A 20,615-nucleotide genomic window follows, 5' to 3' on the forward strand; every position below is an offset into this window, starting at 1 on the left:
ATTATTGTTTATTGCACTCACGTTGAGCAAGGGGTTTACTTCTCCTTTAAGACATAAGGACTTGGGAAGTAATAAAGGAGACAAGTCCTGCACGGTCGCATATAAGTATTATCTACACACTCATTCATCAAAGAATATTTTCCCAATTGGAAATATAGGGTTTCAGAAGCTTTAGTTGAAAAAGATGTTTAAGTTGTCTAGAAGAAGAAGCATGTTGGAAAATAAACATTTGAATCGGTTTGGACCAATTTTCAATTTTAATGTTTATGCTTTGATTCTTTTCATCAATTGAGCATAGTCCTTCCTTGCTTCTTATTTTTTCATTCTCATCACACATTCAGGAACCTATTCAGTATATCATGCTGTGTTATTTATTGGAGGATAACATCATCAGTGATGTTGCCCATAGCAACCAATCAGCAATTAGATTTCAACAGTCACATACAAGTTTGAAAACATAAGCAACAATCTGATTGCAATGGGCAACATCACAGTAATTTTTGTCTCCAGTGTTAGTAAATATGCCCCTCCGTGTTCTATTCTGGCCCATTCTTCTCCAAGCTACAATCTATCTTCGCCCTTCTCAAGGTTTGGTCCTTAGCAGCTTCCATTCCTTACCCGAATCTTCTAATCACATTATGCACAGATGCCACCAAGACAGTTATGAACACCTTTTCGTCATGCCAGGTCTTGAAAACTGAATCCCCCTTTCACCAGGTGAATCCCATCAGCTGCTCCCCTTTTGCTGCACACTCAAGCAGTCCCTTGGCTGGATCCATAATAACGATAACCTACTGCTCCCACCCCACCACTGATCTTCCATAAGTCCCTGTCCTAGTCACGTCTGCTCCAAAACCTGCATTCCACTGAAGATCTTCTACAGTCTTCCACCTTTAAAGGAGAACTAAACCCTGCAAATGAATATGGCTAAAAATGCAATGTTTTATATTCTGAACTTCTTGCATCAGCCTAAAGTTTCAGCTTGTCAATAGCTGCAATAATCCAGGACTTCAACCTTGTCACAGGGGGTCACCATCTTGGAAAGTGTCTGTGACACTCACATGCTCAGTGGGCTCTGAGCAGCTGTTGAGAAGCTAAGCTTAGGGGTCGTCACTAATTATCCAGCAGAAAATGAGGTTGGTCTGTAATATAAGCTGATGCTACAGGACTGATTATTAAATTCTGATGGACTGGTTTCTGTGCTGCCATGTAGTAATTATGTGTATTAATTACTAATCAGCCTTATATTGTGACATTTCTATTCTATGTGTACTGTATATTGTGAGTGGTTCCCTCAGCTCAGTAAGTGACAGCAGCACAGAGCATGTGCAGTGAATCAGCAGAAAAGAAGATGGGGAGCTACTGAGGCATCTTTGAAGACACACCCTATATGTAATAAAAGCTACTAAGTTTGCCCAGGAGCAGTAACCCATAGCAACCAATAAGATGTTTGCCTTTAAACAGGTGACGAGTAAATGCTACCTGCTGATTGGTTGCTATGGGTTACTGCTCCAAGGCAAACTTAGTGCCTTTTATTACATAACCCCCATCTTTACTGCTAAAGGGCTGTGGTTGCCTTAAGCTGGTACAGAAGCCCAAAACATAATGTACAACATTTCTAGCTACTTCTTTAGTTTAACTTTCCTTGTCCTTTAAAACCTTATCGTGTACATGCTTTAGAGAGGTTTTCAGAGCAGCAAACTATCTCTGGAACTTTCATTTCACTATCCATATGACTTCCCCCTGTATACCCTCTTGGTTTAGCCGTGGCAGTGATAAGACACGTTATTTGTACAAGCGAGGGCTAGACATTGCCACCCTGCTTTGCAAACACGGAACCCTCTATCTAAATATTTGCATAATTTACCTGCGAGTGCATATAGGTTAGGTTATATAGTGGTCTTGCAGTCACAGTGTGTCCATCCTGAGGGGTTCACTTTCATTTTATACTACTGCAGATATAAAGCAGTGCCCACCTTGCAAATCCAGTCTCATTTCAGTAATGATAACTCCATGCCCGGGGCACTGGGCATCCATTTAATCTTAAAGCAAAAAAGTCTTCTTTTCTAAGTGGCACAGCTCCTGTGAAGGCAAATACCCTGCTGGATCCTCCTCTAAGCCTTGATTTTTTTTTTCAAATTACATGTATTTCTACTCATTAAGAATTAGGGCACTTAATAATAGCAGAGTGCTTTCCAGAACAGGATAACAGCTTATAATGACTTAGTCTTCCGAGTATACTGAATAAATATAAAAGACATCTCTCGCAGCACCTATTAACTATTCACGCTGCCTAGCATTCTCCTTCCAGTTCTAGGAATGGGGCCCTGTTATTAAAATCAACTGCGTGTCTGATACATCATTTTTTCCCCCTAAAGGATGAAGTTCAGTTAATGAACAGAAATGAAGGTGTCAGCTCACATTTGTAATATCTCATCCCAGTACCACAAGGCTTTTAGTCCTCCGCTCTCACTGTCATATATAAAGATGAGATGGGCATGGGCAAGATTTCACTAATGAGGACATCTATCAGTTTCTGGCACTGGCACTGTGGTATTATGGGGCACAAAGGGTTTTAGGTTTTAGAAATGTCATGTCTTTACTAGAGAGGATCCTGAATATGTAATCACTTTACTTCTGTAATTAAATCTGTACAGAGCTCACAGACACCTAAACTTGCTCCACATTATATCACTTTTCTAATTCACCTTTAGCTACAGAAACCTTTGTTGGCCCACGCACAACACTTAGGGGCAGATTTATCAAAGGTCAAAGGGAGAATTCGAGATTTTCAAGATAATTTTTGTGCACTTCCACTAGGGAATTGTCCAAATTCGATTCGAATTTGACCACTCGCCATCTAAAACCTGCCGAATTGCTGTTTTAGCCTATGGGGGGCCTCCTAAAACCTATTTGGAATCAATTGGTGGACTTTGAAAAATGTAAGGTTTTTTTTTGGGAAAAACTTCCAACTTCATACGTTTCAATGCGCTATTACTTCGATTTGTATGATTCGAATTTGATCGAAAATTGACCTATTGGATGAAAAACTGACCTATCCAGCCAAAAAAAAACATTGATGTAATTTCGGTTGGTCTTTTTGAATTCAAATTTCGAAGTTTTTCAAATTCGACCCTTGATACATCTGCCACTTAGGATTTGGCAAATCCTGGCAAAAAAGCTTGGATTTCGGCCTGACTGCTAACTGATTCTTGATATTGGTCAGGGCATGTTTCTATAGAGGCCCCCATGGACCCATGCTAAGGCTGGCAGCTTTAAGGGGTGGCCCACGAGTATTTACAGTATATATAAAAGAAAAGGAAACACTAAAACAAAAAATCCCCCCTGCTTGCTGGTGGGCTCTTTCAGTTAAATCCATCAGCAGAGGGAGGGTACAAGTCCTTCCTATGGTGATCAGCTCATGTGTAATGTGTTCCGATTTGTTGCCTATGGCAGCACCGGATAAAGCCTGAATCTGCTGCATCCCTAGTTTTCAGAAAGCAACTAGTACTGGTGCTTTTATTTAACTGCTAATTAACTCTACTGGAGCAGACAAGAACAATATCAGATAATTTATCTGCATGACACAAAATATCCAAAATTTGCATCGTCTGCCACAGGTCTAAGATTCTTTTTACATTGATAATCCCTTTGCTGCATGCTATTTCTAAACTTGATTAAGGCCCATGGTACAATAAACATTTTTACCATTACAGTGCTCTCAGTAAGAAGCAAATATCCCTCCTCGTCTGACATTTTGTCTCATTCTATTAATTAAAAACTTGGTGACTATAAGCTGACACTGATCATGTTAGATGGAGATTGTTTCTCGCTTTATTGCCATCAGCATCTGCCATAGGAAATTGTCTCTATATTCTTTTCTCAAGGAACCAATGCTAAGTGGGGAATGGGATATTGACTGCAGAGGTTCACCCTGACAGTGAGGTGACATTCAAATACCTGGTGTTACTCTAATCATACATCATCATGACCTGCCCAAACTTCTTGTCAAAACAAAACCAGAGACGGTTTTAAAAAAGTCATGCTTTACAGAAACGATTCTGGCCCTCTAATTAAAGGTTAAATAAGATGATTGTCTTAGGGAGCAATTCAGATGATCTTATACAAGGGAGTCACTGTGAGACAGCATAAGAAACTTGCTGTTAAAGTGTAAAGGTGTTAATTAAAGTCAGACTAGTTAATTCCAACAGCCTTATGGACCAGACCAGCTCAATCGTTGCTCCGCAGAGAATTCCCAGACAGCGCCTCTCACACGCACATATTCAAGGTCTGTACATATCATTTAAACTAAAGTGCCGCGGCTGGGTCGTTACCCTTATTTATTTATATAGCGTCAGCAAGTATCACCGCAGCTTATAAACACTATAACAAACATGGGTTGCAAAATGAAACTGGAGGATCAGAGACCCCGTCTCCCAACAGGTTCCAGCCTAAATTGATAACACCATATAACCCAAGTTTCTGATTAAACCGCATTCTTCATGCAGAGTGTGGGTAGTTAATGAACACACAGCTCTGTTGCATCTATTAAAATGAATTCAGCATCCAAGCCAATGTGTCATCTGTAGCCATTCAGACTGGAGCTGCTGGTTAGAAATAACCTATTAAATACAACAGAACTAAAATAACTGAAATGGTTTTTATTAAAGCTTTTATGTGTATATCATGGCTTATGAAGTCATATCATATATAAAGTCCTTATCTATGTCTGTCACTGCTGGGTCTGACCAGTTCCTAAAATAAATATTTAAACTTCTACGCTTCTTATCTATGTCTGCTACTACTGGGTATGACCAATTTATTTCACTCTCGCACTGATATTAAAGGGTGGTACAACTTTAAGTTAAATTTTAGAATGGCTAATTCTAAGCAACTTTTTAACTGGCCTTTTTTATTTTTTACAGTTTTTTTTTAATTATTTGCCTTTTTCTTCTGACTTTTTACAGCTTTCGAAAGGGGGTCACTGACCCCATCTAAAAGCAAATGTTTATGGTTACTGCTACTTTTTATTGCTCATCTTTCTGTTCAGACCCTATTCACATTGCAGTCTCTTATTCGGATCAATACTGAATGCAAAAAAATGCTGAAATTGCAAAAAAAAAAACTACAAAAAACCACAAATAAAAAATTAAAACCAATTGCAAATTGTCTCAGAACATCACTCGCTACATCAAAAAGTTTACTTAAAGTTGGACAACCCCTTTAAACCAATATCACTCTTGTACAATAACAATACTATGCGCTATAACATTTACAGCTAAACAAGCACGAAATAAGTAAATTCTTACCATGGTATGTGTGTATTCTTCTAACTTTGACTCTTCACAGGGTTTGTTTGCCTTCTTTAGCAAGTCTTTAAGGAAGCTCTATGGAGACAGTGTTAATATCATTTAATTATATATAACAAGTTATTCAAAAAGCACCAACATATTCTGCAGCGTTGTACAATAAATGGGTCTATACATTGAACATACAGATTACATAGAAAAACAACCAATAACCAATACAAATGGTAAAAAGGGGCCGATAGAGTGAAAGCAGAGAAACATTTTAAGCTGTGTGATTTGGAGATGTAACACTGGCCCAGATGTCACAGGCTGAACCAATCCTATCTGCCTTTGGCATCTCCATGTATGCCCTTACCTAAATGAAGTGTCATGAATGGGAGGTATTTTTTGGGGGTTATTTACTAAACTCTGAATGCAAAAATCAAGAATATTTAGTGATTTTTTTTTATTATAAAATCAGACTTTAAAAAAATCACAAATTTTTTGGAATTTATTCAACCCCAAGGTAGGAAAAGTCTGAATCAGAAAATCCGGCATCTCAGACCTGTAGAGGTTGCATATAAGTCAATAGGAGAAGTCCCAATGATTTTTTGATGTGCGCTGGGTTTCTTGAAATACCCTGAAGTTTTCTGAGTTTTCGAACAAAAATCTGAGTTTTTGGGTGAAAAATCCAACAAAATCTTGAAAATCAGATGAAAAATAGTGAAAACCTGATTTTTTTTCCCCGCAATTGTTGGGGAAAATTTAATAATAAATAAGCTTAAAAAACCAGAGCGGATTTGATTGGAGTATGTAGCAGAAAATATTGAGATAAATTGGGACTATGATAAATAACCCCCTTTGTTTCCAGGCCAATACAGACCTAAGCACACATCAGTATTCAAACTAATGACAGATTACATGGAAGTTTATGATCCTCGCTGCTTTCCAAAGCCAACTAAAGGTGGCCATACATGGAGAGATCCGCTCGTTCCGCGGATCTCCCTCCGATATGCCCACTTTGAGGTGGGCAATATTGGCCTGATTCGATCGTGGGCCCTAGGGCCCAACAATCGGATCCTAACGATGCCTAACGGGCGGTCGGATCGCGGGACCGCATCAAAGAATAGATGCGGCCGCGATCCGACGGGATTTTCGGCCAGATCTCGATTGTGAAGCCCGTCGGGGGGCCCCATACACAGGCCAATAAGCTGCCGACACGGTCTGTCGGCAGCTTTTATCGGCCGTGTTTGGCCACCTTAACCCAAGGAAATAAGAATTATAAAGATATGCGCTGTCTTACAGTTCATCAAGATATTACAGAATACAAAGCAAGTATTCCATTTAAAATGCTTGTAATTTCTCAGATTTGTGAGCAATGCTATCACCATACTTGACCAGGAACACAGGGAAATATAATAACACAAGAGTTGTCCAATTATTCCAGGGTAATGTTTCTTGATTTTCAATCATTCGGCCTCTGAACTATTCACTTGATAAATGACTGATACTAAGTACATTCCTGATTGTCCAGGTATGAGCGTAATACACTGTCCTGGCAAAAGCAATTCCCAATCCAGATATGACTATACACTGCAAATGTCAAGCCAACCAAGTGCAGCATTCAAGGCTATTACATTATAGACCTTTGTTTGAATTCTACACATCAATGCAAGAGAATAAAGCTGTTTTTTAATGCCAAATACCAATTTCTCTGTGTGTGTGTGTGTGTGTGTGTGTGTCAGTCATTATTTTCAGTGGCACATGCCAATCAATCCCTGTGTGTTTCAGTTAAAGGCATGCGCAGGAAAAGTGTAAACCAAAGACAATATTATCAGTGCTACATTGTGTTAAATATGTTTAGAACTGACATTGGCAGTTATATGCCACTATAGTTTAACAAGCTGCTGTGTAGCCATGGGGGCAGCCATTCAAGCACAGGATACACAGTAGATAAGAGATACGTTTAGAAGAATCCTGTTGTATAAAGTAGAGCTTATCTGTTATCTGCTGTGTATCCTGAACCTTTTCTCATTTTTCAGCTTTGAATGGCTGCCCCCATGGCTACACAGCAGCTTGTTTATATAGTAGTCTTTCTGAAGCAAATAGACCAGTTTTACCAGTGCAGGGCAAAAGTACATTATATTGTCATTCCTTTAAAACAATTAATTTTTTGGTGTTACTGTTCTTTTAAGTTCATTTACGAAAATACCCAATGTGTTTCAACCTCCTAAAAGGTGGGGGGGTCTTTGTTAGGAGCACAGAAAAAGGCAGGCCTCCTGACAAAGAACCCCACCTTTTTAGGGGGGTCAAAACACTTTGGGTATTTATGTAAATAAATATTTAATATTTTTTTCCTAATTTGAGTGCCCTGCTTCTCTTTACTTATGTATTACAGGTATAGGACCTGTTATCCAGAATGCTCTGGACCTGGGATTTTCCAGATTTTTCCATAATTTGAATCTTCGTACCTTAAGTCTACTAGAAAATCATTTAAACATTAAATAAACCCAATAGACTGGTTTTGCTTCCAATAAGAATTAATTATATCTTAGTTTGGATCAAGTACAAGGTACTGTTTTATTATTACAGAGAAAAAGGCAATCATTATTAAAAATGTGGATTATTTGAATAAAATGGCATCTATTGGAGGCAGCCTTTCCATAATTCAGAGCTTTCTGGATAATGGACCCCATACTTGTACTTGGGGATCCCACAGGTAAACCCTGCAGACAGTCATTATTAATATAATTGTATTAAGGTGTGCACCAGCAATTATTGTACTCTTACCTTCAGTTCATCCGTCTCTATAAAGCCACTGTGATCAGTATCATATCTTCTCCATGACTGTAAACAGAAAGTAGAAAAGGTGAAAAACGTTGAAGTGGAAGAAATTGTTGCTGTATCATAAAGGTCTATACATGTTGGTTAACAAGGCCAACAAGCAGGGAGCATAAGATTTTGGGGGTTTGGATTCCACCAGCCAAGTAGTTGGGTTGAAGCTGGGGGTGTGCAATAAAAATGTCCATGACATGCTCTTGTTTTCTTATAAACATGAACTTAAGGTTGCCCAAATGTGTTTGCTAATGTCCCTTCTTGGTGCATGGATGAGGCATCAGCAAATCCCCTCCTTTTGGGCCACCTTAATTTTGCCAGATTGAATTGCTTTATTTTATAACCACCACAATGAATCATGATGTATGACATGTGCTGGCTTTGTATGGAAGGAGTGGTCACATGACTATTGGGAATTACGCAGCCTTTTTTGTTATGAAATTCGTTTTTGCTCAACATTAATGCATTGGAATGTAGAAATGTAGAACCTACCGCATTGACACTACAATATTTGGCAACGAAGGCATTAAGAATAAACTTTCAACCTAAATAATTAAACCATCTTGCTTTGAACTTCTTACTACAACAGCCTTTTCTAAAGCAGAGTAGTAAATCCTCCGTCAGGAAAAGGCCGTATGCCGAGATAACCAACTTGAATCTGAATTACTGAATTGATCCATGGCTTTGGAATCCTAAAGATTCATCATGCAAGAAGTCAAAGGCGCTCAAGTAAACATACTTATTTATTTTGTGATTATCCCATGCTTTCACTTTACAATGCCCGCACACTGTACAATGGCTGCTGACTTGACATTTTATACAGTAGACTTTGCCCATATGGAGCATTTCTCAATTTTTATACAGGTCTATGTGACTAACTGCATGTGAGGCCCATAAATATCATTGTGCAATGTACGCAAATTGATTTTAAATGATTTCGGAGAACTGGCTTAAGTAGTAACTGCTATAGTATATGAGGATCTGGTATTTAGAACTTGAGCCAGACACCTTTCATGTGAGACTTGACTTTGCTTAACAGCTAGAATGGGAAGTTGTTTATAAGACTCCTGTGGAATTGTAGGATTCTGTACAGTGTAATGCCAGCAAAGTCTATGGACTCATGATTCCCAGCTGCCCTACTTACCTACCTACCTACAGGTGGTGCTACCTTTTTATATCAAACTTCCAATATAAACTCTTCTCATTTCCCTGATACCAGAGCAGTCAGACACTGTTTCTAGCTGTAGCCACACTTGACCTACATTATCCTGTGCCCGGGTCCAGGTCTGGTTCTGATCCTGACTCTTTTCTTAGGTTCTTTCTTCCTCCGCACTGTTCTGTCCTTACTCAACATAACTATGTTATGAACCCTTCTATATATCAGCTCTGTCCAGAATGTTCCTGCCTGACTCCTCTCAGCCACACAGCAGGTAAATGCAAAGTAATTATTTCTCCTCATTGGAGCAATGACTGCAGCACATTCCTGTATTCCACTTCTTACATGTAACTCATGGAATTAGCAAATATATTAAAGCATTTTGGTGACTTAAAAAGCACTATATCATTATAACGAGAATAAAGGACGTGAATAGACTAATCACTCTGCCACGGTTTCTCCTTCTTGCAGGACTCTTTGTGACAGATAATTCTTTAAGATTCCGTAGAGGATTATGTAATGAGGAAATGTGCCGGACCAGGTTCTTGAGGGCATATATATTTATCCTAAGGGCACTTGGCAGTTACCCTTAAGCAAGGAGAGGAAATCTGATGTGTTTCGCCAGCTCTGATTGCAAAGTAGCATATTTATAAACATCACCAGGTGGACTGGGCACATGTTGGACATCCCTGAATGCTAAAATGCGTATCATTTACTGCACAGTTTAATTATATGACATTTATACCTTCCCCTGGGTGCAAATATCTTTCACACGTGCTGCCTATAGGGGGCACTTGGGACCCTCAATAAAATTATTCTTCCACCAAATATCTTGAAAAAGGGATGACATTAAATACACTATACTTAATTCATATTATGTTTCATGAACAGCACAGGGGACTATTTCTGGCCTAACTTAACCCAATGTATATGGACTTGCATACCAACCCTGCCTAACTTCCTGCACTTGCACAGTCCTGAACTTCAGAAGGAATTATGACTTTGAAACAGATAATAGAGTGAATGCCGCACAGTGGATCCTTCACTTAAAAGATAACGACAGCATTTTCAAAGAGATTGACTTGATGAATTACCTGCATGAACTCCTCGCTTGACTTCAACTGCTGCCTAAAGAACAACAAGAAGTTCTCTTCGGTGGGTAAGATCTGAGCCAGCTGGAAAAGATTGCAAATAATAGGAATGAAATTCATGCAGAACCAGAGGGCCTCACTCTGCAGTCACACACAGGGAACATTCTCTGCTAGACAAAGAACTCTTTCCAAAAGCACAAGTCGCTTTGAGCTTTGTTTGTGGGTCAGATCTTCACCCACTTGTTCCTTTTAACATTGTCAGTTGTGAAGAACCTTTGTGACTAAGAGTGAAATGAAACTTCCAAGTTCTGTGTAATAAATTCGACTAAGGAATAAATACCTGCTCTCTTGTTAATATATTTATAGCCAATCCTCATATAAATACATACAGAAATAGTGAAAGAAAGAATGTTGCCTTTGCTTCTTTTAAGAAAAATAATAAAGCTGAATTTAAAGCTTATTCACACCAGCGTCATTGTGAAACAAAAAGGTTGACCATGGAGCAATATAAAGAAGCTAGCAGACCATTGCCTGTAAGTATAGACTTATAAGTATAAGTAAGTGTAAGTATAACTAAGTAGGTTTAGACTTAGACTAGGGCTCTGTCCATGGTACTTTAACAGCACTAGGGCTATGTACCTAAAGTAGTAGATTAAGACAGTTCTTAATGGGGTTGTTCACCCCATTTAAATTAACTTTTAGTAAGATGTAGAGAGTGACATTCTGAGACCATTTTCAATTGGTTTTCATGTTTTATTATTTGTGGTTTATGAGCTTATTTAGCTTTTTATTCAGTAGCTCTCCAGTTTGCAATTTCAGCTATTTGGTTGCTAGGGTCAAAGTTTCCCTAGAAACCATGCATTGACTTGAATAAGAAACATGAATAAGAAAAAGACAAAAATAACAATGAATGTTTAGCTTTACTGAGCATTTGTTTTTAAGATGGGGTCAGGGACCACCATTTCAAAGCTGGAAAGAGTCAGAAGAACAAGGCAAATAATTAAAAACCTATAAAATATAAATAATGAAGACCAAATTGCTTAGAATTGGCCATTCTATAACATACTAAAAGTGAAACTTAAAGGTAAACCAACCCTTTAAAGTATAGTCTGGACACTCTTGCAGTAGGGTTTTATGGCTCACCCTGAAAATTGTAAACATACAAACTCCACAAGCTGCATGGCTAATACCCGTTATACATGTTGTACGGCTTAGGCATTTGCAGCTTAGTCATTTAGCTTGTGGAATTCATTTCAGTCTAGTCTGTAAGGGGTGGTTCACCCAGGGGCACAGTGTCAATGAGGAGAGTTGAAAAACTCATCTCAGGCTAAATTCTGCTCCTGGTACCTTTAAAGGACCAGTAACATCAATTTTATTTTTAATTTGTTAGTACACAACGAAAGAAAAAAACACAAAGACAAATTAAACGTTGAAATCGATAAGTCTTTATTAAGAAATAAGTTACCAAAACTCCGCTTGTGCCCCTCTTCAGAAAAGACGATCTGGCGATCCATCTTGTGGTGCTCGATTTCTCCTGATTTACTTATAGGAGATAGCAAGGGTGGGGAAATCGAGCGCCGCACGATGGATCGTCGCCCTTTTCTGAAGAGGAGCACAAGCGGAGTTTCGGTAAGTTATTTAATTTTATTTTAATAAAGAAATAGCGATTTCAAAGTTTAATTTGTCTTTGTTTTTTTAGTTGTATACTAACGAATTTAAATAAAAAATAATTTGATGCTACTTGTCCTTTACGAGCCGAATTTCCGTTCTTTTTAAATTGGCGCAGTTGCGCAATTGCACGCTTCGCACTAGTGATGCTGCGGCATTGAAGGAACCACCTCAGGTGGAAACGGCCCTGGGTTCGCTTTTAAGTTAACTCTTTATATGTCATAGATTGTCCTGTTCCTAGCAATTGGTCTTTATCATTTAAAAAAAATTGATTTTAAGTTATCTGCCTTCCTCTTCTACATCTTTCCAGCTTCCAGACTGGGGAACTGACCCTGGCAGCCAAAAATCTATTGCTCTTTGAGCTTGCAATTTTATCATTGTTACTTTTTATACCCTATCTTTTTATTCAACGCCTCCTATATATATTTCACTCTCTCATTCAATCCACTGCCTAATTGCTAAGGTAACCAAGACCCTAGCAACCAAACAGCTGCTGAAATTCCATACATAGAGCTAAATAACTGAAATATTGCACAAAATTAAATCCAATTGCAATATGGGAAATGACTCAGCTAAGGCAGGCAATAATTCAGTTGCACACAAATGCTTAAACTTATTAATAACACATTAATAAAGATAAGCTTTAGTCATAATTACTGTGAGTGAATTTCCTCTTTAAAAATGTCCTTATTCCTTTAACATGAAATGACTGGTTAATTTAAATATAAAAAAAAAGAAGCCGGCTGCTTCGTGTCTGTTTTATCAGGGGTATTCTTTGAACATGACTGCTTGGCGGCTTGAGGAATGGTGTTAATATAACCACAGTAAACAACGCAGACTGGTTAGTTTATTTTTATAGTGGCACAATAAAACCGAAGGTCAGTGGATCTCTGGGGAAAAGGGGATTAATAGCTCCAACGAACAGCGCTAACGTGTCCTTAATGTTGTTTTTTTCCCCTTACACACGCTACATGATTAGTCAGTAAGCATAAAAGGATATGCAGAATACTATAATACATTGGATTGCTTATTCAATCCATTCCATTAACCTGATATTGGCTGTACAAAATAAAATGCAAGTCTGTTATTTCTTTAAGACATAAGTCACCTACTAAACCAATAGACTTTATAACAGAGACCTGTGTGGGCAGATTCTAAACAGGACCCATTGACCAGCAACCAACCCAGAGCTGCTGAGCAGCAATTTAACCCAACAGACAAGCTACCCCAATAAGAATTAAACGGTGGTTCACCATAACGATAACTTTTAGTATGTTATAGAATAGTTAATTGCCCTTCATTTTTAATTTTTATTTTTTTTATAGTTTTTGAATTATTTGCCTTCTTCTACTGACTCTTTCCAGCTTTCAAATGGAAGTCACTGACCCCATTTTTAAAAAAAGGAATGATCTGCAAGGCTACACATTTATTGTTATTGCTACTTTTTATAACTCATTGTTCTATTTAGGCCTCTCCTATTCTTATTCCAGTCTCTTATTGAAATCAATGCATGGTTGCAAGGGTAATTTGGACCATAGCAACCAAACTTCTGAAATCTCAAACTGGAAAGGTTCATGGGTAGACAATTGCCGCCAATTGGGTTTCTGTTGGATGAAATAACAGCTAGTACTCCAATGTATGGAACCAAAATGATCCTTTCTGATCAATGTTAGGGTTGCCATGATTGGATACTTGTCAGTATTCAAGGTGTTAGGCATTGGTGTCACAGGTGTAGGGAGGAACTGAGTGGATTAGGGGTTGGATTTGGTAGGAGCAGAGAGGGTTGGAACAAGGTCTTAATTGGACAGGTCATGGGAGAATAATTGTGCATGGAATGGGGTGCAAATGGGAAATTACAAATTTACTGGCAAGTACATTGTTGGTTATTTAGTGGCTAGGCTGGTGAAATGCTGGACTGGAGGTGAAACTAATTTCAATGCCTCATCCAGGCTCATTAAAATCATTTTGGCCTGATGCTCCGCATGGATGCAGTCTCTGGAAAGCAAACTACACATGTGAGACTGTGGGCCTGGGACACGAACATTTGGATCAGCCAACCATTTACCATACAAATACATCTTATAAGTGCATGCTCTCTTAACATCCCCATCTTTAAAGCTGATAAGTAAAAAAATATACAGATGAATATGATTTTGCAGGGCTGCACAATATATTTCCAAGCAATTGGTGGCTCTGTGAGTAGTGGTCCTCTTAATAACTCTGTAATGGAATCATCATGACAATGAGCTCAATGAAAACACAACACTTTCCTTCTACAAATCCAAACAAGAGAAAACATCAAACATACTGTTACTGTTTTTCCTAGGCAAGCACTTAGCCCCTCCCTCATGCCCAAATTAGAAGGATTTTAGAAGGATCCTCCCTAAAATTTGAAAAGGCTGCCCATATCCCCTTTCCAGCATGTTAGCAACAAGATTTGGAAAAATACTGGAGAAGAAATGTAATATCATGGAGTTTGTCCATAAAGGCAAATCACAGTAAGATGGAACCAATAATACAGAAAACCCAACATAAACGGGGAAATGTTCACAGAGGGGACACAATCTGTAATATAGTGAAGAACAGATGAAATGGGATATACGTTGCTTGAGGAAAGACACAAACAGAAGTTTAATAACAACCTGACACAGCAAGAGACATTCAACAATACTTGTGAATATGTATAAGGCCTAATGCCGATGGCGGCTTTTTCCAAGACCAAAACGGCAGCCTACACTGAGCACAATTGAATGAGCACAGTAAAATGGGAAATATACAAATCATGTGAACAATTTTCTTACATTATTTCTTGCATTTATTGGGAGGCTGCCGTCCCCTTTCCAAGCTACATTCCTATCTCCCCATCCTGACTAAATGGACATGGACTGATTCCAAAGCGCACTGGTTTCACAGCTGCCGCAATTTCCTGGAGAATAAATCAGTTCATATCTCATAAATGCCAACTGTGATTTATCAGTGCGGTTTGCAATTTGGTGGCTTGTCACCTGAACTGATGATTCCATATTTAATTGTAGCACTAAAATCTTTATCTGGTACATTAAATGTCTGCTGCGTTCTTCTGTGCACAGCAGCTTTATGGAGCTGATTTCACACAGTTCTTCCTTTACAGCCCTCAGTGGCCAACCATTACTGGTCAGTATGTGCTGTTTTATAGCCCCTTATTAGTTTATGGAGGTTAAATTTACCATGCCCTGGGGACCTGAGGCTAAGGTTTTTTTTGAAGATCTAAAACTGTCTGAAGTTTAGATTTAATGTTATTGTTTTTAAATTCTGCCTGGTGGTTATTGATAGAATTCAATAAATGCCATTTAACTATGACTATATCCTAGACATAAGTAATAAATACAGTCGAACACCCAATCATGGACTGTCATTGAAACTACTTTGGTCAGCGATCTGAGTGACCAGCCAACAATGTAGGAAGCAGCTTGGAGTGGTGCAGAAAAGAAATGTTGCTTAATGATTTCAGAAAGTCTCAAAGAAATCTTGACCCACTTACAACTTTATCTCATTCCATGGTCTATGTCAGACAATAAAGAATATGTAAAATCCATTGCCTCTGCTTCTAAAAAATAAAACCCAATCAGATAGGGGCTGATTTTCTAAGGTTTGAATTGTTTTTGGTCAAAACTCAAATTCAAATTTAAAACCACCAAGTCGAATTTGAATTCAAATGTGAGATTTATCACACTTCGACCGTGGAAACAGTGATGGGTGAATTTGCAGCGTTTAGCTTCTGCGAAAAATTAGCAAAATTGACGAAAAATTTGCGAAGCAGCTCTGCCGTCTCGTTTTTGACACCGGCAGAGAATTTTCCCAGCTGTTTCAAGAATTGCGCCGAATCACGCAAATTCGCCGCAAATTCACCCATCACTGTGCACCACCTAAAACCTGCCGAGTTCATGTAGAAGCCAATGGCAGAGCTCCCTTGAACTACTTGAGGATGTTAATAGTAGTAGATGAGCCAAATTGTTGCCAAGTTTTGCTTCGAAAATGACGGCCCAATGGGAGAAAAAAAAAACATTGCACGACAAAAAAAAATTGAAGCACATCAAAAAGAAGTTGACGTGCAAAAGTCGAGTTTTTTTTTTCGGAGCAAAACTTGATTCGAATTATATTCCAGTTTGATTCGAGTTTTCGGGTCAGGACTTTTCGATCCAATTTTAGACGTTTGAATTTTTTAATAAATAACATACCTTTCGAATTGTTAATAAAATCAAGTTTATTAAAAAAATTACTTTAAAATTCGACCTTTGATAACCAGCATAATCTCAGATTTAAAATGAATGCCGAACCCTATGGAACAGAAGATAAAGGAAAGAAAAAATGAAGTAAGAACCAGAATTTCCTCCTCCTAAATGGGATCCTCCAAAATATGGCAAGATAGAAACAAGCTATTGATAACATGCACCTCCCCTATCACTGCTATAGGCCATTCCCACTCTTTCTTGGAGCTATTACTGGTCACCTGAGCCCCAAAATCTGGGGAAAACTTGGACATTGGTAGATACAAGATACCTGTACAAAGATTTGTATTCAAAATATAAATGAGCAGCAACTGAAACGTTTGTGTTTTAACTGTTCATAAAAGATTAGAAATAAAATAAAATCTGTTTTAATCCAAAACATAAGAATGTTTTATTTCAGCCTTTTATAAACAGATTAAGAAGGGGTATCAGTACTTGTTTCTTATTTCTTTTTAGAACCTGTACAGACCATTGCCACTGGGACAAAAGATATGTACATGGGTGCTAAAGGGAACATAGATTTCCATAGTTTTCTCTTGTGTTTTGATCAGCTGGTCACAATGGAATTTATTTTGTTGATTTGTTAAACTAACATACATGCATATTGGCACGTTGGTCTTCTACGAATAAATTCCTGACTCCTTTTTCTATAAACACTCAATTTCCACACAAACTACTGGCAATATTTGCTCCATCTCTTTTGCCATGCTTTGTAATTAGTGATGGGCAAATTTGTACAGTTTCGCTTGAATTTCGCTGGGAATTTCCAGCGGAATTCGCATAGTGCGACTTTTGACACAGGCGTTAAAGTCAATGGGTGTCCGAATAATCTTGACGCTTGACGGTTTTAACGCAATCGACGTTTCAGGGCGCACATCCACAAAATTTTTACGCTGGGTAATTTTTCGACCTGCCAAATTTATTCTCCCATCACTACTTGTAATATTCCTTGGACTCAGTGGGAACATATGCACCATGAGCAATAACGCATAGCAACCAATAATCAATCAGCTTTTTACAATTGGAATAAGAATAATAATTCTTAAGAGTTAATAAAATAGTTTATATTTGCCCAGTGGCGTAACTAGATATTACTGGGCCCCACAGCAAATTATTCTTCAGGCCCAAATTGTCTAGAGGTTGACTTGTTTTACCAATTTTTATTGAAATTGTATATGAATTAGGGCCTTATGGGGCCCATATACCTCCTGAACCCCCCTGCAGCCGCAGGGTCTGCTTCCTCTGTAGTTATGCCCCATGTATTTGCCCACTATTAATAAATCAGCCCCACAATTGAATTCAAGCACCTCTCATTGTCCGTCCACCCTCACGCATATATATCTTTCACTTCAGCAAGTAACTAGATCTGTAACTGATATGAGCAAAGGCTGTTTGGCCAAGGTGCACAGATCAAATAATCTGCTGGTAGTTGGGCTTTTTCAAACAAAAAAAAATGTATGAGGGATGCCTTGTTCCCGAACTCTATTAACACTGAGCTGAGAAAGTGGGAGTTTGCTTCTGAGGAGCCCAATGAAATGGCCCTGAGCTGCTCATTATCACATTTATAAAATGATCCTGACATGACAATGGCTCTAACCTTCTCTAAATCAAGACAACTGATACTTCCCAGGTCACATAAACAGAGATGTCAGCTAATTCAGAGCCAACAGCAGACATAAATATTCATTCTTCATATCTTAAGATGTTCCATTTTACAGCTAAATGGTCAATTCTGGAAACTGCCTTGGCTCACCCAGGACGGGGTGTTCTCACTGGTGACCTTGAGATGGACGACACCCATTTATACATTATCTGCACTTTTGTGACAAATCATTTTTGCAGTTTCAGTTAAATTGCACATTACAAAAATCTAAACCATAACTGATGAATCAGCACTATTAGTACGAGAATATTCCTGCTATAAATACTATGGGTCCTATCAGTCTTGCCAGGATAAAGCGGGAATACAGCAGAACCTTTGCTTCTATAAAGCCAAGAGGTTGCAGGTTGAGGGCCTTTATACTCCATGGGTAGTGATGGGCGAATTTGGGATTTTCCTTGGAATTTAGTAAAACTTGAAAATCTACGCCTGCGTCAATTTTAACACCAGCGTTAAAGTGGGTCCGAATAGTGTTGATGCACAACAGTTTCGCAAATTTACTTGCCTTGAATTCGTGCCTGCCGAATTAATTCGCCCATCACTATCCATATGCACTTACTAGAACTCCTGACCTCAAGAAGCATTGTTTATAAGTATATAATATTCAGATTATTTGTGGATGTTGCCCTGCAAAGATCTATAACAAACTATAATAGTTGTAAAGTGAAACCTTTAAAGGGGTTGTTCACCGTTAAATTAACTTAACTTGTAGGATGTAGAGAGTGATATTCTGAGGCAATTTGCAATTGGTTTTCATTTGTTATTATTTGTGGCTTTTGAGTTATTTAGCTTTTTATTCAACAGCTCTCTGGTTTGCAGTTTTTAGCAATCTGGTGGCTAGGGTCCAAATTACCCTAGCAACCATGCGCTGATTTGAATAAGAGACTGGAATATGAACAGGGGGCCTGAATAGAAAGATGAGCAATAAAAAGTAGCAATAACATTACATTTGTAGCCTTACAGAGCATTTGTTTTTTAGATGGGGTCAGTGACCCCTATTTGAGAGTTGGAAAGAGTCAAAAGAAGAAGGCAAATAATTCAAAAACTATAAAAAAATTAATAACGAAGACTAATTGAAAAGTTGCTTAGAATTAGTCAATTCTAAAACAAACTAAAAGTTACAAGGTCAACCACCCCTATAATTTTACATCCCCTGATTGTAAGGGGTCTACTTATCATGCTGTGGAAAAAGTGGTGCTCATAGCTAGTGATGGTTGAATTTCTCTCTTTTCGCTTTGTTGAAAAATTCACAAATTTCCAGTGAAATGTGCGAAATGGCGAAAAATTAGCGAAATGCAAATTTTGACGCCGTCGTCAAAATATTTTTGAAGCCAGTGACAATTCAGACGCCGACGAAAATTCCGTCGCTTTCGACAATTCTGGCGCCCATTAAAGTCAATGGGTGCCTAGACTTCCAATTTCGCAGATTCATTCGCCGGCAGCGAATCGCAGAAATTTGCCGCAAATTCGCGCCTGGCGAATACATTCGCCCATCACTACTCATAGCAACCAACCAGCAATCAGATCTTTCTTTTGTTTTCTTGTTTTGTTTTTCTGCTGAAATCTATTGATCACTGTTAATGCTTCACTCCACTTTTTACACAACATATTTGTGGTCCACCAATATCTAATGCACAATGTATTTCATTGATTTAGCTTTTTCCCAGATTTGATTTTTTTTTTCTATTCCCCTGAAAAATGCAAAGTAAGGGTCCTCTTGTATACAGTTTCCTTACCGTTTAGCATGACTACAACGTGAGAAGTGGTTGTAAACGACCCGAAAAATTCTTTATCAGACCTAGGCAACCTTTGATACTTTGTCTGTCAGGGGCAGTGTCAGACTGGCCCACAGGGATACCAGGAAAACTCCCGGTGGGCCCAGGCGTCAGTGGTCCCTCATGCTGATAAACATTTGGCCTATTTCATGGCCATTCCCTATTTCTATGAGAACAAAGCTAAATAAATGGAATAATAGATTATAATATGTAAAGAAAATAGACTAGGAGACTAGAGGTTGAGTGAGGAGAGGAAGAAGAATAATAGTATGGAGAGTGGCCCCTGGTCTAAGGTTTTTGGGTGGGCCCCTGGTGTCCCAGTCTGACACCGGTCAGGGGAGCAAGTTATGAGGGATGGAAAAAAGCCAATCCTGGTAATTTCGGATTTTTAAATTGGAATTTTGGCTCTTCTAGTGCAGAAAACGTAAATGAGTCTCAGGGTGGCCAGGGGCCCAGGAACACCCTTGACGGCTGCTGCAGAACTCCCATCATCATGATGCTGTTTAATGATAGGCGAATTTATTCGGCAGGCGCAAATTCGCTGCAAATGTCTGCATTTCGACGCCGGCAAATAAATTTGCAAAATTGCATCGAAAACTCAAATTTAATGCGTGGCAATTTGTCGCTGGCGTTGGAATTGTCAGAAAAGTTTTGCGAATTTCTCAGGAAATTCGAGAATATTTCGGCAAATCGAAACGGGAGAAATTCGTCCATCACAAATGCCGTTATGATGTCATGGGCAGATGACATCAGGGGGTTTGTAGGACTCAATTCTGAGGAATCGATTTTCAGAATATTGAAAACCAGGCAGAAGGGTTTGACATGGACAGCCCCTTAAAATACTGGGTTGTCTAGGTCTGGGTCGATTTAACTA

General features: G+C 38.6%; 1 protein-coding gene across 1 annotated transcript in view; it reads right to left on the reverse strand.

Annotated features, from left to right (window-relative positions):
• calb1.L (calbindin 1 L homeolog) overlaps positions 1-20,615 on the reverse strand; it is a 42,748-nt gene that overhangs the window by 11,044 nt on the left and 11,089 nt on the right. The window contains 3 exon segments of the mRNA NM_001090639.1: positions 5,310-5,387; positions 8,079-8,135; positions 10,374-10,454. Coding sequence (NP_001084108.1) covers positions 5,310-5,387; positions 8,079-8,135; positions 10,374-10,454 — 216 coding nt within the window.

The sequence above is a fragment of the Xenopus laevis genome, chromosome 6L (assembly GCF_017654675.1).
Source record: "Xenopus laevis strain J_2021 chromosome 6L, Xenopus_laevis_v10.1, whole genome shotgun sequence".
Classification (NCBI taxonomy): Eukaryota; Metazoa; Chordata; class Amphibia; order Anura; family Pipidae; genus Xenopus; species Xenopus laevis.